Here is a 25,312-nt window from a genome sequence, read left to right as displayed (position 1 = left end):
CACTTTGGAAGGAGTAATTTGACAAGGATGTATTAATTGAATGGCCTGACGTTGGGAATTTCCGAGGAACAAAGGGACCTTGATGTGTTTGACCATAGATCTCTTTGGGCAAAAGGGCAGGTTAATAGGGTGGTGTAAAAGGCATAAGGGACACTTCCCTTTATCAATCGAGGCATAGATTTTAAAAGCAGCGAGGTCATATTGGAATTGTATAAAACTTTGGTGAGGCCACAGCTGGAGTACCGTGTGAAATTCTGGTCATCACATTGTACATTTTCCATGCAACTGAACCCTTCCCACTATTTAGTTTAAAACCTATCTACAGCCCTAGTTATGCAATTCGCCTGGACTCTGGTCCCATCGGAACAGCTCCCTCCTTCCCCAGCCAATGTCCCATGAATTGAAACCATTTCCCCAACGCAAATCTTTGACCCACTCAGTTACCGCTTTAAATTTATTGACCTTGTGCCAATCAGCTTGTGACTCAGGTAGTAATCCAGAGATTATGACCTTTTTGGTTCTGTTTTTTAATTTAGCCCTCAACTGCTCATATTCCTTCAGCAGAACGTTATCCGTGTTCTACCGTTGGTATCTGCATGGATCACGACAACTAGATCTTTCCCCTCCAACTCCAAGTTCCCCTGCAGCCCAGATGAAAGGCACCAGGTAGGCATCACAGGCTTTGGGACTCTATCCTCGACACCAAGAACAGTTTATGCCTCAAACGGTACTATCCCCAATTATGACTACATTTCACCCCCCCCCCCCCCCCCCCCCCTCCCTCCTTGGTGCAAAATCAAGATTTCTAAGGGGTCTGACTGTCTCCTGAAACACAGCATCCAGGTAACTCTTCCCCCTTCCTGATGTATCGCAATGCCTGGCCCTGAATCTCTATTTTATTTAATTTGTTTCTTAACTATTTGACTGTTCTTTAGTTTTTAAATCTATAAAATATTTCTCTTATTTATCTTAAATCTGAAAGCAGCTTAGAATAGATCATTCAAATTAGCAGTTACCTACCAACCAATGAACTTGTGCTTTTTCTGTTATGGCACTTTGATGGTCCCACTCTGTTAATGGTGAATTCCCTTCCCTGCAGGTCCCTGGCCCATGGGTCCACCTCTCTCCACGCCTTTTCTCACTCTGAAGCTGCTCTCCCTTCCCCTGCTGTTTTAACTGGCCTGGTCCGCCCCTCTCCATGCTGTATCTCACTCTGAAGTTGCTCTCCCTTCTCCTGCTGTTTAACTTGCCGGGTCCTCCATTCTCCGCCGTGTATATCTCTCTGAAGCTGCTCTCCATCCTCCGCTGTATTAACTGGCCGGGTCCGCCTTGCTCTGCACTGTTTCTCACATGTGGCATGATCTGCAAGTGCCAAGAGTAGGCCAATCAGATCTAGAGATGTAAGATTAACCCAGTTGTTCATCAGAGTTCAAAGCTGCATCTGTAAATCTTACGGGAGGGGAGATGAGGCGTATACTGGACAAAAGATTTGCTCGCTGCTGAATACCATGATGAATTTTAGGCCAAAGTCTAGACAGTTAGAAAATTAAACGTATAGTGGCAAAGGATTTGAGGGAAGATATTTTCCAAGACAGGCCTAGAAGCAAGTGGTTTTGGTAGTATAGGTAGAGAGCGATATACGTAATTGATCAGAGATTGCCTTCTTATTATGATGGAAGTAGTGAGCCCATGTGTGATAAAAAGATTGAGGTGATTGTGATGTGAGGGCAGGAGAGATTTTCTATATGGAGGGAGAGTAAATCAGGAGGGTGCAAGAGTTGAAAGACGTTAAAGCACTAAAGATAGATGCGGAGAAGGCCTTTGATCGAGTGGAGTAGGAATACTTACGCGAGGTCCTGGGGTGGTTTGGGTTTGGGCAGGGTTTTGTGGACTGGGTCTGGTTGCTGTACCAGGCACCGGTGGTGTATGTGCGGAAGAACCAGGTGAGCTTGTATTATTTCAGGTTGCACCGGAAGACGAAGCAGGGATGTCCACTCTCCCCACTGCTGTTTGCCTTGGCTATAGAGCTACTGGTGATGGTGCTGAGAGCATAGAAAGACTGGCAGTGGATTGAACAGGGGCGGGAGGGGAGCACAGGTTCTCTCTTTACGCAGACGACCTGCTTCTGTATATTTCTGATCCACTGGGAGGGATTATGAGGATCCTAGAGGAATTTGGCTGGTTTTCAGGGGATAAATTGAATATGGGTAAAAGCGAGGTCTTTCTGGTTCAAACAAGGGGACAGGAGAGGAGATTGGGGGAAATGCCGTTCAAGGTGGTGGCAGGGAGCATTCGGGATTTGGGAATCCTGGTGGCACGGGAATGGGAGCAGCTGCACAAGCTGAATCTGGCTCAATTGTGGAGCAGATGACGGGGGAACTTCAGAAGGTGAGATATGTTCCTGTTGTCACTGGCGGGGAGGGTGCAGAAGGTAAAGATGACAGTTCCCCGAGGTTTTTGTTTCTATTTCAGTGCCTGCCTATTTTTATCTCCAAGGCTTTCTTTAACAGGATGAATGTGGTGATTTCAGGATTTGCGTGTGCGGGTAAAACCCCACGGGTAAAGAAAGTGCTGCTGGAGCGTGGTCGAGGGGAGGGGGGTTGCTAGCCCAACCAAACTTTAGAAACTAATATTGGGCGGCAAACATAGCAATGGTCAGGAAGTGGGTAGTGGGGGAGGGGTTGGTGTAGGAGCGGGTGGAGGTGGTCTCATGTAGGGACACAAGTTTAGGGGCACTGTTAACGGCACTTCTACGGTCTCCACATGCCCGGTAGTAGTGGCTGCCCTGAGGGTGTGGGGACAGTGGCAGAAGCATATGGGATGGATGGGGCGTTGGTATGGGCACCAATTTGTGGCAACCACCAGTTGCAGCGGGGGGAGGGGGGGGAGCTGCATGGGTGGGGTTTGGGAGGTGGCAGCAAACTGGGATTGAGCGGTTTGGGGATTCGTTAATCGATGGGGGCTTTCCGTGTTTGGAGGAATTGGAGGAGGAGTTTGAGCTGCCTGGTGGGAATGGCTTCCGCTACTGGCAGGCGAGGGACTTTGTGCAGGGGTAGGTTGCGACCTTTCCACACCTGCGGCCCCAGGGATACAGGACAAAGTAGTGTCGAAAATGGGAGTGGGGGAGGGGACGGTCTCTGAAATTTATAAAGAGCTCAAGGAATGGGAGGGAGCCCCGATAGAGGAGGTGAAACGAAAATGGGAGCAAGGACTGTGCAGGGAGTTAGAGGAAGGGTGTGGGAGGATGCTCTGAGTAGAGTCAACGCGTCCTTAACGTGTGCCAGGCTTAGCCTCATACAATTCAAGGTTGCCCACAGGGCACATATGACTGGCCCGAATGAGCAGGTTCTTCGAAGGGGTGGAGGATAGGTGTGGGCAATGTGCGGGTGGGCCTGTGAATCACATGCATATGTTTTGGGCATGTCCGAGGCTTAGGGGATTTTGGCAGGGATTTGCTAATGTCATGTCAAAGGTATTGAAGGTGTATCGAAGGGGGTGACATGGGGTTGGGGTGGGGGGGGGGGGGGGGGGGGTTTAGATGAGGTCGGAAATAGTTAGTGGGAAAGGGGAAATGGGAAATTGTGAATGTAAGCCATGTTGGCTGGGTTTGGTGGTTGGTTGGGAGGGCGTTATTTTACTTTGTTGTTTTTCCTCTTGAAAATTGTTAAAATTATACATGCTTTAATAAAAATATATTTTTTTAAAAAGCACTAAGATAAATCTTTCAATGCAGAGGGTGAGCGAGAAAAACAGAGAAGATATCTCCGTGAGAAATTTGGAGTTATATTTGGGCCTATGGTATTTTAAATGAGTGGTGTGAAGACCCAAGCAATGTGAGATGGTCAAAGGTGAAGTTACCAGACTACGGTGTCATTTAGAGAAAAGGGCTACACCACTGCGACGGTTTGAGTAGGGCAACTGGTGGAAAATATAGCCGGTCAAGAAAGTTTAATCAAAGGCAAAGGAGTCCACTCCCAGCCATGCGGCCAACAAGGCATTACTGTCAATTTGACCATTTATGACATTATTATGGATGATTATGGCTTTATTTATAAGCCATATAGAGGGGCAATGATAGCTGAGTCCACTGGGTCGGACATGGGATCAATGAAAAGGAGGTTCGCCAGATTATCGTCCAGTGGGCAGGGGAGAATGGAACGGGCAATCTGACTTGCTGCATGTTCAGCAGTGGCGAGTGCTCCGGGGGTGCCAATTGAGGCAGTCCTGGAAGCTACAGGATTATATGTGGGAGTCAAGCCTGGGGCAAGTAAGAAAAAAGCTAATAGAAACAGAAAATGCTTGAAAAACGTAGCAGGTCTGGCAGCGTCTGTGGAGGGAGAAAGAGTTACTGTTTCGAGTCTGTATGATGACTCTTTGGATCGCAATGCCAAATTGGATTCATTGATAATTCTGTTCTCTCTCCGCAGTTGGCTGCCAGATCTGCTGTGTTTTTCCGGTGTGTTTAGTGTTTTTATTTCTGATTTTCAGCATCAACAGTATTTTGCTTTTTAAGAGAGAGGTTGCATTGGTTGACCCTCTGTATCTGGTCAGTATAGCAAATGAAATGCTTTTGTTCCTGATTACAGTTCACGTCAGCCCTCAGCCAAGGATTTGGTGCCTGTACTTCTGATACTTTGTTCTGTTCTGGTCACACCCATGTTGTTGTTCATACTAATCTCATTGTTTTAAAGAGTCCAATTTTCTTAAAGAGCAAACTTCAAAGCAATTTTTAAATGCAGTTATTTTGATGTTTCCTGCAATATTGCTTTAAATTGTAAAACACTTGGTCGTCTCCTCCTCCTCTTTTAAAGCTCTGGCTTTGTGATTAATTAGTGAGAGATACCTCCTCCTTTCTACGTAATTCACCACTCAGTCAAGCCTCCGCCCACCAGTTTGTCTTAGCCTTGAACGGCAGCTGACTTGAAACACAAGAGCCAAAGACACCCTTCTGACCAGTGGAATACTGCCTCGGTTGTTTACATGTTTTGTACATCGTGTGTTACGAATCTTGTATCTCAGAATGAAAGTAAGCTTATTTTAATTTCAGTTTCTGATGCGCGCCTGCTACTTTGAGATCATCTTTGCCTGCTTTATTTCAGTCCCCACGGGCAGCACCCAATCTTGGTTTTTAAAATGTGCCATTTGTGTCAGCCTCTCTTTTTGCTTGAGCTTGACATGCTTTACAGCGGATTCTGGTGGCAGTTTCAAAACCCTTTTGGGGAACTTGTGTAGTATTTGTGGGGTTTCTGGTTGAGTTCGGGCCACATTAAATGTCTGATGACTCCTTTTAGCTCCTCGTTAGATTTGAAATGATGGCGTAAGCTTGATTGTTATGTAGGAGTTTCCTCTCTAATGGGTGAAATTGTGTTAATGGAAATATTTTTGCAGTGTGTAAACCTTTGTGGTTATATTAATTATAGCATGAGATTATAAATGGACCATGGATTCATAATGCAGCAGCTATGTTCCTCCCTCGTTGCTAATTAACAAAATTCCACATGGGGCTATAGGGAGTACTACCGTATGTAACTTTGTGCAGCAAAAATATTTTGTTTAGGTCTCGTGATGAGCTACAAAATCCTTCATGGCCTCACCCTTCCTTATCTCTCTAACCTCCTCCAGCTATCAAAGAACTTAGTTCTGCTCCAGTTCAAGCCTCCTGTGCATCCCTGATTTTCTTTGCTCCACCATTGTTAAACCTGACGGTACAGCCACCTGAGGTTTAAGCTCTGGGGTTCACTACCTAAACCTCTCCGCCTCTCTTTCCTTCTTCAAGATATTTGTAAACCTTTGATAGGTATTTATAGTATTGATTACTTTGACCAAGCATTTGATCAAGTGCCATAATAACATTGTGGCTCAGTGTCAAATTTTGTTTGATAATATTCCTGTGAAGTGCCTTGGGATGTTTTGCTACATTAAAGATGCTATTTGATTGCGAGTTCTAATGGGTTGCTTTTCAAAGTGTTTCAGAATGAAAACAAACACTCCTGCCTGATGCTGGCTAAGGCAGCTCAACTTCAGTGGCAAGATCAGCATTCTCAACACCTTCTTTAAGATGTTAAATGATGTCTGGTGCTATTTTTATCATTTTTTAAATCCCTCCTCCCCCTCTCTGGTTAGTCTGTGTTGCGCACATAATGGGTGGGTGGATGGATCAATATGCTTTGAAGCCTCTATTAGGGATGACTCTCCCACTCATCTCTTTTGCAATCTTTCTTGGTCGGGGTGAGACTCCAAGGCTTCTGAATCTTTGGAATTTTCTATCCCAGAGATTTGTGGATGCTCCATCTATGAATAAGACTGGGATATATGGGTTTATGGTTTCTGAGAATCAAAACATTTTAGGAGGGATTGGAAAATGGAGTTGAAACCCATGATCACATTGAATGATGGAGACTTGACAGATAATATGGTCTTCTCTTGATCCTATTTCTTATGCTCAAATCCAGATGAGCGCCTCCATCACTGGTAAACTAGTTTCACTTCGGAATTTCCAATGGGGAGTTGGTCCTTTTTGTGACATGTCCGTACAGTGAGCTAGTGTCCAAACGTGTCTCAGGAGGAAATGGTTGTTTTTGTTCCAGTCCTTCTATTTTTTTCCTTCAACTGCTGAGGCTGTTGCTCTTATTGAGAGATATTCGCTGGGAAGTGTCTGCCATTCATTATCTCATCCAACTGATCAGGTTGGAGGCAGTGTCAGAGAGTCGTACAGCATAGAAAGGTCCTTCAATCCATTGAGTCTGCACTGACAATAACTACCCCAAATCTTGTGCTAATCCCACTTACCAGCACTTGTCCCATATCCTTGAATGTGATGCGTTTCAAGTGCTCATCCGAGTGCGTATTAAAGATTGTGAGGTTTCCAGCCTCCACTACCTTCTCAGGCAGTGCATTCCAGATTCCCACCAGCCTCCGAGTGAAATTTCTGTTTCTCAAATCCCCATATCTTCTGCCCCTCAGCCTAAAACTATGCTCCCTTGTGATTGACCCCTCACCCAAGAGGAACAGCTGCTTCCTATTTACCCTGTCCAAACCCCTCAATCTTATACACCTCGGTCATATTCCACCCTCAACCTTCTCTTCTCTGAAGAACACAATCCAAGTCTATCCAATCTCTCCTTATAGCTCAGCTGCTCCATCCCAAGCAACATCCTGCTGGATCTCCTCTCTACCCCCTCAAGTGCAATCACCTCCTTCCTTTAGTGAGGTGACCAGAACTGCACAGAGTACTCCAGCTGTGCCCTAACCAACGTCCTGTACAGCTGCATCATAACCTCCTTGCTCTTGTATTCTATGCCACAATTGAGTTCTTATCTTTTGAATGCTTAATAGAGGAAGGCCAAGGCTAATTCTGCTCTTGTCCCAAACACACTCATGCTTCCAAACAAGCAATCTAGCTCCTCTCTGGCCTGGATTTTTTTTGTTGGAGGGGAGGAGAGGTTACTGTCGAGACATGTCTGGTTCTGTCCCACTAGTCAGACCAGTTTAATAATCAAGTGAGCTATTGTACTCATTACATAGAATCGCATACAATTTGCAGCACGGAAATGGACCATTCGACTCACACTATGTTAGTATCTCTACTCCTCCCATCCTTCCTGATCTAACTCTCAGCATTATGCTCTATTTCTTTCTTACTCGTATGCTTATCTAGCCTTCACTTTAACATTTCTATATCGTCGGCCTTAATCACTCCCTATGGTAGTGAATTCTACATTCTCACCACTCTCTGGGTAAAGAGGCTTCTTCTGAATTCCCTAATTTATTTCTTGGTTACCACCTTGTATTGATTACCTCAACTTTGTTTTGAGGATGGAGATCCAGCCTCTTGATTCTTTCCTGATGGGTATAGGCATGTGGTTCTGGTATTATCCTTGAAAATCTTCTCTGCTCTAAGTCCCCCTCTTGTTTTTTATAATTATGGTGATCAGAACTGTATATGATACTCCCAAGTTTGGTCTAACCATGGTCTGATATAAGTTTAAATTGCTTTGGGGCCAGTGGTAATACCCAAACAATTTTCATTTTTGTTGCTCTTCCACATGTATAGAAATATATTTCAAGTCAACCAAAGAACTTGCATTGCCCTAACATTGGTCACCTAATGTTTTATGCTTTACTGATGAAAATTATGCTGCCTTTTACATCCCACACATTTGAGTAGTTTCGTGAACTATTAAGAAATTGTAATTTATTCTGCATCACATGCTTGTCATTGCAATGGCTGGTCCACTGACTGTAAGCAAGAGGTTAAGTGTCAGTCATGGACCAACAACGTCAACTTTATAAGCTGCCTTCAAAATATGTTCTTCTCCATATTCCTGTGCAGGCAGTAAACAAGTTTTGATACCTTGAGGAATGGGTAGATTATTACAGAAGTGCAGTCTTTGCCAGTGATGCCATCTCATTGGGTTTAGGGCCCCAATACCATTGCAATTATAGAGTCCAAATCTTGTACGTTTAGCTCATTTGGTATCGCTCTTGCCTCTAAAGTAGGATATGGGTGCAAGCACAATGAAGGTATAATTCAGGTGAATATTCTTGTGTGATACTGAAGAATACTCCATGTTCTGCAGAGACACTTATTGAAACTGGTAACGTTGAGTTTGAAGATGTATTGTTGTAATGTTTCATCTTATAATAGTAAATGTAGATTGAGTAAAGAATGGCTCCAGCAACATCCTTCACCAACTAGCTTTCTGAAATAGAACAGACATCACCAAAATAAGTAAATTATCAATTTATATTGCTGCTGTTTATCTTGCTATATGCAAATTCACTTTTGCCTTTGCTAATGTACAGTGACTGCACTTCAAAAATACTTCATTAGTTGTGAAGGGGCCTTGGCATTCCTGAAAACGTACTAAGTTCTGCAAGTTCTAACTGTAAGTCCTGTAGCTGTCAACAAAGCGCACACAAAACCAGGCTTAGTTTATTGCTTTTTCAACCTGTTGGAACAGCCTTCTCGACAATGTCAGCAATTATTTGCACTATTCTAGCTGCCAGAGGGGAGGGGGGTGCTGGTAATGGGGCATATTTGAGTTGGCAACACTGTTGAAGTGAGAAATTTAAGATTTTGAAGGGAGGAATAGAACCAGTAGCAGAGAATCGTGGAAGAGAATTCCAATGTCACTACTAGAAAATTGACTTCTGACCAAGTCAAGGAAGCAGGAGACAATACCAGTGATGACTTGTGTTTCTGTGTAAGCAGCAACGTAGAGTTGGAACAGCAAAGTCTTGAGATTGGGGCAGAGAAGATCATACCAAGAAAGTCAGGCTGGAGGATAGAAGGATTTGTTAACACAAACATAAAAAGATATTTGTTGATGTTGATGGGTGATACGAACATACATATGAACATACGAATTAGAAGCATGGGTAGGCCACTTGGCCCTCGAGCCTGCTCTGCCATTCAATAAGATCATGGCTGATCTTAGCCATGCATTCCTGCCTACGCTTGATAACCTTCCACCTCTTTGATCCCGTACTCTTTGGCATTTTGAAGAATGAGCGGTGATCTTATTGAAACACGATTGTGGGGGGCTGAATAGATGCTGAGAGAATGTCTCTGCTCATAGGGGAATATGGAATTAGGGGACGCAGTTTCAAAAAAGAAGCCTCTCACTTAAGACACGAATGAGAGAGACTTTCTTGAGTTGTGAATCTTTGGACTTCTCTAGAGAGCAGTGGAAGCTGAGTTATCAAATATATTGAAGGCTGATAGAGAAATTATTGAACTTTAGCGCAGTCATGAGTTATGGAGAACAGACAGCAAGTTGAGTTGAGATCACGATCAGGTCAGCCAGAATCCTATTGAATGGCAAAGCTCCAGGGGCCTACTCCTTTTTCCTATGTTCTTATATTCTTATCAAAAGCTTGGTCAAAGGTTTGGTTTTAAGGAGTGTGTTAAAGGAGGAGAGAAGAGCAAAGTTTAAAGAGGCAGATATTTAGGGAGGCTACTCCGGAGCTTGGGGCCTAGACAGCTAATGGCAATACCACCCCAACCACCTGCTTCAGGTTGGAGAGCTACTAAATGAGCCATGGGCAACACCTTCCCAGAGGCTGACTATATTTGATATCTGTTGGTGAATGGGAAGAATCAGGGTGAATTTGCAATGTACTGGATAAAAGGTAACATGCTAGTTTGAGCAGACGGGCAGAGGAATATTACCATTACGTGACTAGTATTGTGCTATCATTGTAACCCAAACACTCTTCCTGCTTAGGCTATTTCCCATTGTCGTTCAGGACAGACTCCGTCATTATGACTGCAATAGAATTCAGAAATGTTCTGATAAATGCTTTGCCTGTTTCTGTAACAGTCCTAGCTCCAAGTGATGGATAGCAAGGGTGTAATCTGATGACAAACTACTGTTGTAGTCTCACTAATGCGATTTGTAAATAGCATGTCTGTGACTCAACCTGGAAACACTCTAGCTGATATCTATTGATTTAATACTGGTTCATGCTCTTGAGTCCTAACGCACGGATATCAAAAGCAATCATTACAGCAGAGATGTGGTTGCTTGATTTCCTGAATGGAGACCAAGTGCATTTGAGTGTAAGCTGCAATACATGATTTAAAAAAAAACAATTAATTTGTAGATTGAAATGCATTTATCACTCTGATCATAAAAGGTTGTCTTTCTCCTTCCCCCATTCTTCATCTCTCGTTTCCCAAAAATCTGTCCTACCAGCGACAGTATGAGCCGCATCCTGTCAATTATTCTGGTAAATGAGCAAGTTCCAGCTTATGTTGGGTTACGGGTATAGGGTGGATACGTGGGTTTGAGTGGGGTGATCATTGCTCGGCACAACATCGAGGGCCGAAGGGCCTGTTCTGTGCTGTACTGTTCTATGTTCTATGTGTGCAATGTTGGTGTTGGAAATGGAACAGCTTGGATTCAGGCTCCTAGTATCAGCAGTTTGCTTCCTCCCCAGTTATGTCTAGTATTGTTCATCACAAAGTAAAGCCCCTACAACACTGCACTGACAACGTAACTCAGGAACAACCGCACCACTGTGACTTTTATTTTCTCCTTACTACACCAGCCATTGCTGTATTTGATTTCAAGTCAACCCAAAGAACTATGTTGGAATAGAAAGTTTTGTTCTGGCCTGGACTTTAATTCTGGTAAGAGAAATCTGGAAGGGTTGGATTGTTCCCATTACCTGTTTCTGTTGAATAGGATCTGTTACCACTTACCCATCCCCCTCCTCCCCCTGGCGGCCCTCTCTCTCCTCTCCCTGGCGGCCCATCTCTCTCTCCTCCCCCTGACGACCCATCTCTCTCTCCTCCCCCTGGCGGCCCATCTCTCTCCTCCCCCTGGCAGCCCATCTCTCTCCTCCCCCTGGCGACCCATCTCTCTCCTCCCCCTGGCGGCCCATCTCTCTCTCCTCCCCCTGACGACCCATCTCTCCTCCCCCTGACGACCCATCTCTCTCTCCTCCCCCTGACGACCCATCTCTCTCTCCTCCCCCTGACGACCCATCTCTCTCTCCTCCCCCTGACGACCCATCTCTCTCTCCTCCCCCTGACGACCCATCTCTCTCTCCTCCCCCTGACGACCCATCTCTCTCTTCCCCCTGACGACCCATCTCTCTCTCCTCCCCCTGACGACCCATCTCTCTCTCCTCCCCCTGACGACCCATCTCTCTCTCCTCCCCCTGACGACCCATCTCTCTCTCCTCCCCCTGACGACCCCTCTCTCTCTCCTCCCCCTGACGACCCCTCTCTCTCTCCTCCCCCTGACGACCCCTCTCTCTCTCCTCCCCCTGACGACCCCTCTCTCTCTCCTCTTCCCTCAGCTATTTTACTCCCTTCCTGTATACTCCCTCCCTGAATGCCCTACTTTGCTCTCAGTATCTGTTTGTGTATTGGAATGATGTGTTGGAGTTTCCATGCATTCTGTCACTATGCTTCCCTGGGTTGGACTTTGTGCACAATGAGCATGAGTGGGTACTGTATCTGCAGCACTGAACAGAGTAATACATCAAAGAACATTGAGTGCTTTCTGTGTTTGATCCAAGATCACACTCTGACTGTTGGTTGGGATGGAAATGCCTGCCTTGAATGCAGAATGCTCATGGTCAAAGTCAGCCAAATATTGTGTGAAAGATGCATCATTTGAAAATCAGTTTTAAGTTATGCCAAGTCTGCAGAAGATGCTTGACCTTGCCTGAAAATGTCATTATTATGAGAAGGACTTAATTGCTGCTCAGCAGGTCTTCAAAAATACAGCAAAGCCCCTTTAACTCAAGATCCGGTTTCAAGGTAGAAGCTATTTTATTGGTGCGCAGTTTGAATTTTGGGCTGGCATTTTATTAACGCCCTGACTTAATTTATTCTTTCAAGGGATGTGTTGTCACTGGCAATGCCAGCATTTATTGCCCATGCCGAATAATTACCCTTGAACAGTGTGACCTGCTAGGCCATCTCAGAGGGCAATAAAGAGACTCCAACCTTGAAGCAGCAAGAAACAGTCAACTAAGATGCAGTTTAGGGCGGCATGTGGCGCGTGCATAGCACTGGGACTGCGGCGCTGAGGACCCGGGTTCGAATCCCGGCCCTGGGTCTCTGTCCGTGTGGAGTTTGCACATTCTCCCCCACAACCCAAAGATGTGCAAGTTAGGTAGATTGGCCACACTAAATTGCCCCTTAATTGGAAAAAAAAATAATTGGGTCCTCTAAATTCATTTAAAAAAACCTAAGATGCAGTTTCACTGCAGATATGTGCTGTCTTTTCTGCAACCCCCCTGCCTCACCTCACTGCTGTCACCGTTGTCTGCCTTTCCTCCCACAGCACTGGCAAAATATTTAAACCAGTATGCCATCTACCCACTTGACTTTGGGAATGGCACAGCCAATACCTATCCTGCCATTATTTGATGTCTGCACACATAGAGCAGTACCTGTGGAAAGTGATTGGGCAGAAGACATTGGCTGATTTGATTGTTTCAACCCGAAAGGCGAGGAAATCAATTGTAAAATTCTTCCTTCAATGTCTGGTTGGTGCTACCTCTTTTGGTATTGATCCGGGATTGAGCCTGGGACTTTTCATCTTGGGTCATGGAGACTCAGTTGGACTGTCAAGTCTCTTGCAACATTTTTGCCGTTAGCCATCTGGGCCCTAAGCTCTGGTATTGCCCCTCTAAACCTCTGTCTCTCAATATCTCTCTCTCTCTCACTCTTCCTTTAAGATGCCCCTTAAAACTTATTTCTTTGATTAAACTTCTGGATTATATTGTCTTTTTGTTTTATAATGCCCCTCTGAAGCACCTTCTGACATTTTATTACAATAAAATCAATCTAATATACAAGTTTTAGTAGCACATAGAACATAGAAAAAGACAGCACAGAACAGGCCCTTCGGCCCACGATGTTGTGCCAAACCTTTGTCCTAGATTAATCATAGATTATCATAGAATTTACAGTGCAGAAGGAGGCCACTCGGCCCATCGAGTCTGCACCGGCTCTTGGAAAGAGCACCCTAACCGTTTAAACATTTCAGTTTTTTTACTTGAGAAATCGGGGCAAGCCAGATCACCGATTTCAAATTTATAACTATTTAATATTTTTCTGCTGTGATGGGGCAGTCATTCTTTGGCACCATGAATTGACCACTCAGTTTTCACTCCTGAATGAGCGTATTGTACAGAGCAGGAACATTTCTGCGCTGGAAACAATCTGTGTGCCATTCCTGGAATTTGGGATAGTGGCTGACTCTATAGTGTGGGCAGGCCTGTAAAGGGGTGTGTGAGCGGTTGTAATTTTTCTCTTCCCCCAACCCTGCACCCTGACAGCCGACGAGCGCAAGTCTGGAAAGATAGTTTAATAAGACCTTGTGTTTAGGAAAGTGTCCCTTCTGTACCTACACACTGTTAGAGTTGTATTTTAATGCTGGTCAACTGCTGCACACAATTGCTGCAATTGCTCAGACCCTGAAAAGGTCCAGCTCACAGGAGATGCTGCAGATACAGCCCCTTTCAGCCATACAATTCTGTCCCTTTGGGCACCCAATCTCCTTTGCTGCAACATTGGTGGCTGTGCCTTCACCTGCCGGGACCCCAAGATTTAAAATTCCCCTTCCCAAAACCTCTCTGCCCCACTCCCTCCCTAAGTAACTCCTTGAAAACTGCTTCTTTGACCAAGTTGTTGTCCTGTCCTAATATGTGATTTAGACCATCATGAAACACATTATTTTATTAAAACTTTTTTTAAAAATTTCGTGCACCCAATTATTTTTTTTGAATTGGGGGCATTTTAGCGTGGCCAATCCACCTACCCTGCACATCTTTAGGTTGTGGGGGTGAGACACATGCAGACACATGGAGAATGTGCAAACTCCACACGGACAGTGACCCAGGGTTGGGATCAAACCCGGGTCCTCGGAGCCGCCCCGAGACACGTTACTTTTAACCTATTGACTGTGACTGTCAAATTCTGTATCTTAACATATGTGTGAAGTACCTTAGAAAGTTTTACCACATTAAAGGTGCTATTTAAGTGCGCAAGTTGTTACTCCATCCTTCCCTTTCCCATTCCCTGCCCCTCTGCACACGTCTAGAAACTGAGTGCAGATAAATCCTTTAAAAAATTATCACAATTTTTAAAAAAAATTCCTCCTGCTGAAGGTTGGTCCTGCAATAATCCAAACATTTAAAAACTTGCATAAGCTATATTCTTAATAGCGAGGGATCTTCCCGGTCACCTTGCTGCTTTAAATGTTGGAAGGGCTTTCAGGATTCCCCATTCGTTCCTGGGAAACAACAACAACAACCGCATATTACATTCATATAGCACCTTTAGGACAGGTGACCAAAAGCTTGGTCAATGAAGTAGGATTTAAGGAGTATTTCAAAGTCCGAGTAGAAGAGGTAGAGGTTTGGGGAGAAAATTCCACATCTAGGGGGCCCAGCTGCCAATAATGGAATGATTAAAATCAGGATGTCCAAGAGGCTGGAGTTAAGAATGCAGGGATCTTGTGTGGATGATTAACCAGTTGAGATTACAGGAATAGAGTGAGGTCTTGGAGGGTGTTGAACTCAGAATTGCAAAGTTTTAAAAGCAAGTGATTGGGAGCCATTATAGGTCATTGAGCACAGGGCACACTGGATATGTGGAGCTTGTTCAAGGAACAGCTATTGCATGTTCTTGATAAGTACGTACCAGTCAGGCAGGGAGGAAGGGGTCGAGCGAGGGAACCGTGGTTTACCAAAGAAGTGGAATCTCTTGTTAAGAGGAAGAAGGAGGCCTATGTGAAGATGAGGCATGAAGTTTCAGTTGGGGCGCTTGATAGTTACAAGGAAGCGAGGAAGGATCTAAAGAGAGAGCTGAGACGAGCAAGGAGGGGACATGAGAAGTCTTTGGCAGGTAGGATCAAGGAAAACCCAAAAGCTTTCTATAGGTATGTCAGGAATAAAAGAATGACTAGGGTAAGAGTAGGGCCAGTCAAGGACAGTGGTGGGAAGTTGTGTGTGGAGGCTGAGGAGATAAGCGAGATACTAAATGAATACTTTTCGTCAGTATTCACTCAAGAAAAAGATAATATTGTGGAGGAGAATGCTGAGACCCAGGCTATTAGAATAGATGGCATTGAGGTGCGTAGGGAAGAAGTGTTGGCAATTCTGGACAAGGTGAAAATAGATAAGTCCCCGGGGCCGGATGGGATTTATCCTAGGATTCTCTGGGAAGCCAGGGAAGAGATTGCTGAGCCTTTGGCTTTGATTTTTAGGTCATCATTGGCTACAGGAATAGTGCCAGAGGACTGGAGGATAGCAAATGTGGTCCCTTTGTTCAAGAAGGGGAGTAGAGATAACCCCGGTAACTATAGGCCGGTGAGCCTAACGTCTGTGGTGGGTAAAGTCTTGGAGAGGATTATAAAAGATACGATTTATAATCATCTAGATAGGAATAATATGATTAGGGACAGTCAGCATGGTTTTGTGAAGGGTAGGTCATGCCTCACAAACCTTATCGAGTTCTTTGAGAAGGTGACTGAACAGGTAGACGAGGGTAGAGCAGTTGATGTGGTGTATATGGATTTCAGTAAAGCGTTTGATAAGGTTCCCCACGGTCGGCTATTGCAAAAAATACGAAGGCTGGGGATTGAGGGTGATTTAGAGATGTGGATCAGAAATTGGCTAGTTGAAAGAAGACAGAGAGTGGTAGTTGATGGGAAATGTTCAGAATGGAGTTCAGTTACGAGTGGCGTACCACAAGGATCTGTTCTGGGGCCGTTGCTGTTTGTCATTTTTATAAATGACCTAGAGGAGGGCGCAGAAGGATGGGTGAGTAAATTTGCAGACGACACTAAAGTCGGTGGAGTTGTAGACAGTGCGGAAGGATGTTGCAGGTTACAGAGGGACATAGATAAGCTGCAGAGCTGGGCTGAGAGGTGGCAAATGGAGTTTAATGTGGAGAAGTGTGAGGTGATTCACTTTGGAAAGAATAACAGAAATGTGGAATATTTGGCTAATGGTAAAATTCTTGGCAGTGTGGATGAGCAGAGGGATCTCGGTGTCCATGTACATAGATCCCTGAAAGTTGCCACCCAGGTTGATAGGGTTGTGAAGAAGGCCTATGGTGTGTTGGCCTTTATTGGTAGAGGGATTGAGTTCCGGAGCCATGAGGTCATGTTGCAGTTGTACAAAACTCTAGTACGGCCGCATTTGGAGTATTGCGTACAGTTCTGGTCGCCTCATTATAGGAAGGACGTGGAAGCTTTGGAACGGGTGCAGAGGAGATTTACCAGGATGTTGCCTGGTATGGAGGGAAAATCTTATGAGGAAAGGCTGATGGACTTGAGGTTGTTTTCGTTAGAGAGAAGAAGGTTAAGAGGTGACTTAATAGAGGCATACAAAATGATCAGAGGGTTAGATAGGGTGGACAGCGAGAGCCTTCTCCCGCGGATGGAGGTGGCTAGCACGAGGGGACATAGCCTTAAATTGAGGGGTAATAGATATAGGACAGAGGTCAGAGGTGGGTTTTTTACGCAAAGAGTGGTGAGGCCGTGGAATGCCCTACCTGCAACAGTAGTGAACTCGCCAACATTGAGGGCATTTAAAAATTTATTGGATAAGCATATGGATGATAAGGGCATAGTGTAGGTTAGATGGCCTTTAGATTTTTTTCCATGTCGGTGCAACATCGAGGGCCGAAGGGCCTGTACTGCGCTGTATCGTTCTATGTTCTATGTTCTATGTTCTAGTTGTTGGCTGTTCGGGAATTTGAGTTTGGTTATCGGACATCAGAGTTTTGTAAGAATTCCAGTTTACAGATGCTGCAAAACAGAGGCCAGTGAAGAGTGTTGAAATATTTGAGTCCAGAGACGACCGTACTTTGGGTGAAAGTTTCACTGGTAGAATAGCTGAGGCAGGAATAAAGATGGTGTACAGACAGAATGAGACCCGTAGCAACTCAATGATTTATTTCAGTTTACTGAATTGTGGGGGAGATTCATTCTCAGCCTGCTCTGCGTTTGACCTGCAATAGTGGGGGGCTTTTAACTGGCACAAACCTGACCTTTTGCCCTTTGTAACTTGCCTATTATGATTCTGCTCATTCCTCATTTGTATCACAGGACTGTTTCCATTGGAAGTGATTCTTTTATTTGTTCCCTTCATCACAAGAAATACTTGCATTTCTGTACTTCCGTCCTTTTGGCTCAGTGGCATTCTTGCCTCTGTTGTGGAAAGCTTTGGGTTTAAGTCCTACTCCAGGACTTGAGTACAGTGTATTACTGAGTGAATGCTGCATTGTTGAAGGTGCCATCTTTCAGACAGGACAGTAAAGTAAGGCTCCGTCCATCCTCTCGGGTGCGGTTGAAAGATTTCATGGCGCTATTTTGAAGAACAGGGGATTTATCCCTTGTATCCTGGACAATATTTGTTCCTCAAACCAACATCCCTGATTGCAGGTTATCTAGTCAGTACTACCATTGTGTTTGTGGGACTATGTTGTGAGCAAATTAGTTGCTGTGTTTCCCAGATTGCAACAATGGCTATTACTCTGAAAGTACTTGGGCAGCAAAGTCTTTTGAGGTTTCCTGAGGTCATGGAAGGAGGTCTTGTGGCACACTTCTTCCTTACTTCTGAGCCAGAGCTTCAGGTTCGAGTCCCACTTCGGGACTAGATGGCGATGGAAGGTGTGTTCATAATGTGGCTAAACAGGTTGCTTATCAGTCTGTAAATCCTTCAACGAAGCCTGATTGCAGGGTGTTAAAGTGGAAGGGATTCAGGGCAGCACGGTGGCGCAGTGGGTAGCACTGCTGCCTAACGGTGCCGAGGGCCCAGGTGCGATCCCAGCTCTGGGTCACTGTCCGTGTGGAGTTTGCACATTCTCCCCATGTTTGCGTGGGTTTCACTCCCACAACCCAAAGATGTGCAGGGTAGGTGGATTGGCCCCTTAATTGGAAAAAATTAATTGGGTACTCTAAGTTTATTTTTAAAAAGTGGATGAGTTTCCTGGTCGGGTCAACTATACTGCAGAAAGCAGCCACTGCTGTACTTTGCCAAGCTTAATCATGGCCCCTTCCAATAGAAGTCCATGATTGCCAACACCACCCAGGGTGTGATACCTGAAAGAGTGGGAGGTCCTGGAAGCCAATTATGTAAATGTTTCTGTTCAAAGTAGTGCAAGTGTTGCAATGCTATGAGTGGAACCAGAGGAGGGAAGTTCCCTACAAATGGATTACACTTAAAAGGAGACTGAAATGGTTAATAGTGTGTACGGTGGGAGAAAGATGAGATTGAGAAAGGAATTTTAACTAATGGTGTCTGTAACCTGCAGGTAGAGGTGAAACCAGATTACTGAACCACCAGTAAAGAATGCCGTGAATATAGCTCTGAGGCAAGCGTGAATGTCGCAACTGTGGAGTTAAGGATTGGTTACTGAAGGTGGGCGGTGCCACCTTTTGTAGACATGGGAATATTGTGACATAGAGACAAGTTGGCAGGTAATGTTAACAAGCATAGAACTGGAATGTAATTTGGATGGTCCAGATTTGGCAGTCGAGAATAGAAGAAGCTGCTTCAGGGTGGTTTTATGAACTGTGGATAGTGTGGAATCCTGTAGGTGGAAAGTGTGCGGTTGGCCTGTGCAGCCAGACTGAAAGATCTGCCCCGTTTGTAGCTAGACATTAGATGGATGGAATTACCCAAACAGCAAAATCCTACATCGTTTCTTTGCATTTAGCAGCACTGTCCCTTGAGGAGAGACTTTGTGCCTCCAACAACGCTGATGTTGCTTTAGTTGCTATACAGGACCCCCTTATAGAGAATGCTCACTTTGGGAGACGATACAGAAGTAACTGGGAGTGGCAAAGAGGTAGACAATTGAGGAGTATACAATCTTGTACCATCCTGCTGTGTTGAAGCCACTTTTTCCATTTTAATATGGTAGAAGTCTGACCTCTGGTGGTAGCTGACTTGCGCAATTGCTGCTGTTCACTTTTTGAGAAGTCTGGTGGGTTTCACAAAAGAATGGGAGACCTAGAAGAAAAGTGTTGTTTTCTTTAATACACAGATGCAACAAAAGTAGTAGCCAAAGATACTGAAATAAAAAGCAGCTCAGTGAATGTATGAAAGAGAAAGATTTAGCAATCCTGGGTGGGATCTTTCATATTTTGAGACAAAGTCTCAGCCAGGTGGATTGGGGACAGTATGGGTCAGATAATTCCTCACGAGGAAGGATGGTTGAATGGAAAAGCATCCTTGATTCTCTTTCCCACCAATTTTACCACCTCCCCTTTTTCAGCAGACTTAACCACAACTTGCATTTATAGTATCTAGCACCTTTGTTTCACTAAAAATGTCCATAGACACTTCAGAGGAACATTACCAGACAGCATTCCATTTGACCTTCAGTTACCACCTCGTATCCTCCATTGGAAAGCAGCTCCTCCTTCCACTCCATCGTCTCTTTCTCCCTGTCTCAGCCTGCCTGCTGTCACCTCCAGCGTCCACTATTCCAACACTCTCCTGGCTGGCCCCTCCAGCATCCAACCTTTGTTTCCTTGAGCAATATGTTGTGGCTCCAACCAGCGAACAGGCTATTTTGGATTTGGTAATGTGTAATGAGGCAGGTTTAATAAACAATCTGAGTAAAAGATCCCCTCAGAAGCACTGACCATAACATGGTAGAATTTGACATTCAATTTGAGAGTGAGGAACCCGGGTCAGAAACAACTGTGCTACACTTAAATAAGAGTAATTATAAAGGAATGAGGGCAGACTTGGTTGGAGTGGACTGGGAAAGGAGTTTAGCAGGAAAGACGGATGAACAGCAATGGCAGACCTTTCTGAAAGTAGTTACCGTAAATGACTCACGACAAAAAAATTTATACCTGTGAGGAAGAAGGATTCCATGAAGGGGATAAATCAACCATGGTTAACCAAGGAAATGAAGGACAGTGTTAAACTGAAAGAAAAAAACATAATGTGGCAAATATTAGTGATAAGCCAGAGGATTGGGAAAGTTTTAAAAAACAAAATATGACCAACCAAAATACAGAGCAAAGATAAACTGAGAGTAAACTTGCAATAAATATATAAATGGACAGCATGAGTTTCTTTAAATATATAAAAAGGAAGAGAAAGGCCAAAGTGAACATAGACTCTTTAGTGAATGAGGCAGGGGAAATAATAATGGGGAACCAGGAAATGGCAAAGGAGTTAAGCAGATACTTTGCATCGGTCTTCACGGTGGAAGACAATAATAACATTCCAAAAATAAATAATAAAGGGGTGGAAAGGCGGGAGGAAATAAATACAATTACTAGGAACACTAATGGCGCTAAAGACCGGTGAGTCCTTTAGACTTCATGGGTTGCATCCCAGGGTATTAAAGTATCTATGGAGAAGTGGATGCACTGGTAGTAATCTTCCAAGAATCTTTAAATTCTGGAAAAATCTCAGAAGATTGGAAAACTGACAATGTAACACAAAAAAAGGAGGGAGATAAAAAACAACTTAACTATAGGCCAGTTAACTTCTGTCATTGGAAACATGTTATCGTCCATTAAAGCGGATGTGATAGAGCATTTAGAAATGCATAATATCATCAAGTGGAGTCAGCATGTCTTCATGAAAGGGAAATCATGCCTGGCAAATTTATTAGAGATGGTAAATGTGCAGGGTAGGTGAAGAGGATCCAAACGATGTAATGTACATGTAGAAAAATGTGGTGATATACTTTGGTCAGAAGAATATTAATTAAATGGAGACAGACTAGAAAACTGCAGCACATTTGGGGATTTGAGGGTCCTTGTGCATAAATCACAAAAAATAGAATGCAAGTTTAAGGGTGGCACGTGGCATAGCATTGCTGCCTCCAGCACTGAGGACCCGGGTTCGAATCCCGGCCCTGGGTCACTGTCCGTGTGGAGTTTGCATATTCTCCCTGTGTCTGCGTGGGTTTCACCCCAACAACACAAAGATGTGCAGGTTAGGTGGATTGGCCACGCTAAATTGCCCCTTAATTGGAAAAAAAAAAATTGGGTACTCTAAATTTATATTAAAAAAAAGTTTATTAGGTAATTGGGAAGGCAAATGGAATGTTGGCCTTTATTTCAAAGGAAATGCAGAAAAAAATAGGGACGTCCTGTTAAAACTATAGAAGACACTCGTTGGACCACACCGGGAATACTGTAAACAGTTTTGGTCCCCTTATTTAAGGAAGTATTTACTCGCATTGGAGGCAGTCCAGAGAAGGTTCACAAAGTTGATCCCAGATATGGAGGGATTTTTTTTTAATAGAGGATGGTTGAGTAAGTTAGGCCTGTACACATTGGTGTTTAGAAGAATGACAAGATGAACTTATTGAGATCTATAGGATTCTCGGGTGCCTGGACAAGGTAGATGCTGAGAGGATGTTTCCTCTTGTCTAGTGTTGCCAATCGCCACCAGAGTCACCAATAATGTTGCCAATTAATAATGATACTATACTTCAGCGCAACCGGTTCTATGCAGATGGAAAAGGTCTTTGTCCGGGTCTTGCGTGGCTGGGTGGAAGAAGTGACTCTGTTTCTGCTGGGCTCATCTGTCTGGTCGGGATTGTTGGTCTTGAACTTGTCTGTCTGGTCGTTATGCTGCACTTGGGTTGGCATAGGCCGGATCCAAGAGAGACCGAGCACCTGGCTGTGTCTCTTCTTATCCCTCTGGGATTTTGCGCTCTTTGGGGCGGTGCTTAACTTGGACCCAATAATTCGACAGACTTCGATCACTGCCTTCGATTTTGGCCAATAAAGGGGTGGGTGCCTTGATGGCTGGGCATGTCTTTAGCGGTCATTGACCTTGGCTGTTTGGGCTCCCTGAGTAAAGGGAGTGGCACCGATCAGTCTGTGGCTGTGTCGGTTTCTTGAGTGCAGTCCTATTGTTCTGGGGAAATGGGCCATTAGAATGAAAACGAGCGGGGGTTTCAATCGCGTCTAGCTATCTGGGTTGCAAATACACACAAGTTCTGAGTCTATCTGAGCCCTGGGTTGGCCATAATTCCCATGGTCCTTTGCAGGTAGCCATCTGAGATGGCTACAGTGGGACCAGAGGGCAAAATCTCTTAGTAAGGGGTTGCAAGTTTAAAAAAGAGGTGATGAAGAATTTCTTCTGAGGGTAGTGAACCTGGGGAATTCTTTACCACAGAGAGCTGTAGAGGCTGGGTTATTGAGTATGTTCAAGGCTGAGATAGACAGATTTTTAATCAGTGAGGATATCTAGGGTTAGGGTATCTAGGGTAATGGGGATAAGGCTGGAAAGTAGAGTTGAGGATTATCATTTTGGATCAGCCATGATCTTGTTGAATTGCAGAGCAGACACGATGGGCTGAGTGGCCTACTTCGGCTCCAATGTCTTATGGTTTAAACTTTTGCACATCTACTGTTGGCTCCTACACCAAGACCGATTCACTTAGCTCAGCCATACTCGCTGACCTGCATTGATTGCTGGCTGCCAATACCATTTCAAGTTTTCACATACCGAACATCGTCCAGCTTTGAAACAGTGCTCCAAATCTTGACCATCCGTTCAGTATTTTCATGACGTCATTGGCAGCCATGTCTTAGAACACAGAACAAAGAACATAGAACATACAGTGCAGAAGGAGGCCATTCGGCCCATCGAGTCTGCACCGACCCACTTAAGCCCTCACTTCCACCCTATCCCCATAACCCAATAACCCCTCCTAACCTTTTTGATCACTAAGGGCAATTTAGCATGGCCAACCCACCTAACCTGCAGGTCTTTGGACTGTGGGAGGAAACCAGAGCAGCTGAAGGAAACGCACGCATACATGGGCAGAACGTGCAAACTTCGCACAGACAGTGACCCAGCGGGGAATCGAACCTGGGACTATGGCGCTGTGAAGCCACAGTGTTATCCACTTGTGCTACTGTGCTTCGCTAATCCTTTTTTGTTATAAATTTAGAGTAGCCAATTATTTTTCTTTTCCAATTAAGGGGCAATTTTGCATTAGCGCTTGCACCATTTGTTCTTTGTAGAAATTTGTTGCGAACTGTTTTAATAATGAATATCCACCCCCCTCCCTGTACATTGGTACGGAGGAGAGGGTACCCTGTTTCTCCAACACAAAATTAGTGTTTGTACCGTTTGACTTTGTATATATTTTTTTACTGTTTTAATAAAAAAAATATGGTAAATCCATCTAACCAGCACATCTTTGGGTTGTGGGGGTGAAACCCACGCAGACATGGGGAGAATGTGCAAACTCCACACAGACAGTGATCCAGGGCCAGGATTCGAACCCAGGTCCTCAGCGCCACAGTCCCAGTGCTAACCACTGCGCAACATGTCGCCCTCTGCTTCGCTAATGCAACACACTTCTTAAAGCTGCATCCCATTGTGTGGGTGCTATGTTTCTAGACTTGAAGCGCCAGCAGGTGACAAAGTGCAACAGCTGTTGGTGATTCAACGCACAATCCAGGTTCACAAATTTAGAATGGAATTTTAAGCAAGGAACCAGAGGATTGTCTCAATGGAACCATATCAGAGGATTATTCAATGGAACCATATCAGTCACTGCTTTCAAGATATTATAATTTGTGCATAAATTTCTAAAGGAAGGAAAAACAAAATCACAGATGGTCTTAAGTAGACCCAGCTCCTTGCTCTGGAGATTAGTCCTTAAATCCTTTTACTTTAACATCTCCTCCTTTAAGATCTAAACATCGCAAATGTAAGACAATCACTGAGGAATCCGGTAAGGAATTTAGGAGAGATTTGTTTACCCAGAAAATGGTTAGAATGTGCAATTTGTTACAAAATTCTTGAGGTGAATAACACACAAACAGTTAAAGGGAAATGAGGAACTAAGTACATGAAGAAAGGAATAGAAGGATATGATCAGGTGCAATGAAGTGGAGTAAGGAGGAGGCTCATGGGCAGCATGGTGGCCTAGTGGTTAGCACAACTGCCTCACGGCGCTGAGGTCCCAGGTTCGATCCCGGCTCTGGGTCACTGTCCGTGTGGAGTTTACACATTCTCCCCGTGTCTGCGTGGGTTTCACCCCCACAACCCAAAAATGTGCTGAGTAGGTAGATTGGCCACACTAAAATTGCCCCTTAATTGGAAAAAATAATTGGGTAATCTAAATTTAAAAAAAAGAGTAAAAAAAAAAAAAGGAGGAGGCTCATTTGGAACATAAAATACTGGTTTAAACCTACTGGGTCAAATGGCCTGTACATTATATGTAATTTTACTTAAAATTTGTGTTTCCTTTGGCCTGCTGATCCGTTTTCCTCATGTCCCAATGTTAACCGTCATTTCTAAAACAGCCCGTCATAGCTTCAAGCTCCCAGTTTTGCTGCTCCCTCTAGCCTCAGGATAGTTTACGTCAACGACCAGCACAGGCCTAAGGCGTAAGAGGGGACAATCAACAAAGGGAAGGGAGTGTGTTAGTGGGGGGGGAGAATGTATTTTTTTTTTTACATTTAGAGTACCCAATTCATTTTTTCCAATTAAGGAGCAATTTAGTGTGGCCAATTCACCTACACTGCACATCTTTTGGATTGTGGAGGCGAAATCCACGCAAACACGGGAAGAATGTGCAAGCTCCACAAGGACAGTGACCCAGAGCCGGGATTCGAACCCGGGACCTCGGCGCCTTGAGGCAGCAGGGTTAACCCACTGTGCCACTGTGCTGCCCTGGGGATAATGTATGTTAAGAAATATGTATGTAAATAAGAAACTGTACAACATGCAAATACCAAGTACACCATTCGTTAAAGGTATCACTCTGTAAAGTTGTAAAACGGCACTAAAAACATTTTTTAAAACAACTACCAGCACAGACACGATG

General features: G+C 44.4%; 1 protein-coding gene across 8 annotated transcripts in view; it reads left to right on the top strand.

Annotated features, from left to right (window-relative positions):
* The window catches only part of phactr4b (phosphatase and actin regulator 4b), a 253,670-nt gene that overhangs the window by 134,497 nt on the left and 93,861 nt on the right, over positions 1-25,312 (top strand). For 2 of the 8 annotated variants that reach the window (XM_038799001.1, XM_038798948.1), the window contains exon 1: positions 4,862-5,026. The exons of 4 other annotated variants lie outside the window; for them this stretch is intronic. In XM_038799001.1, coding sequence (XP_038654929.1) covers positions 4,981-5,026 — 46 coding nt within the window. In that variant the 5' untranslated portion in view covers positions 4,862-4,980. Of the gene's footprint in view, positions 1-561; positions 667-4,861; positions 5,027-25,312 lie in introns of those variants that run through there. 2 more of the 8 variants (XM_038798979.1, XM_038798986.1) reach the window with 2 other exon arrangements.

The sequence above is a fragment of the Scyliorhinus canicula genome, chromosome 1 (genome assembly GCF_902713615.1).
Source record: "Scyliorhinus canicula chromosome 1, sScyCan1.1, whole genome shotgun sequence".
Classification (NCBI taxonomy): domain Eukaryota; kingdom Metazoa; phylum Chordata; class Chondrichthyes; order Carcharhiniformes; family Scyliorhinidae; genus Scyliorhinus; species Scyliorhinus canicula.
This window is presented reverse-complemented; position numbering and strand designations above follow the sequence as displayed.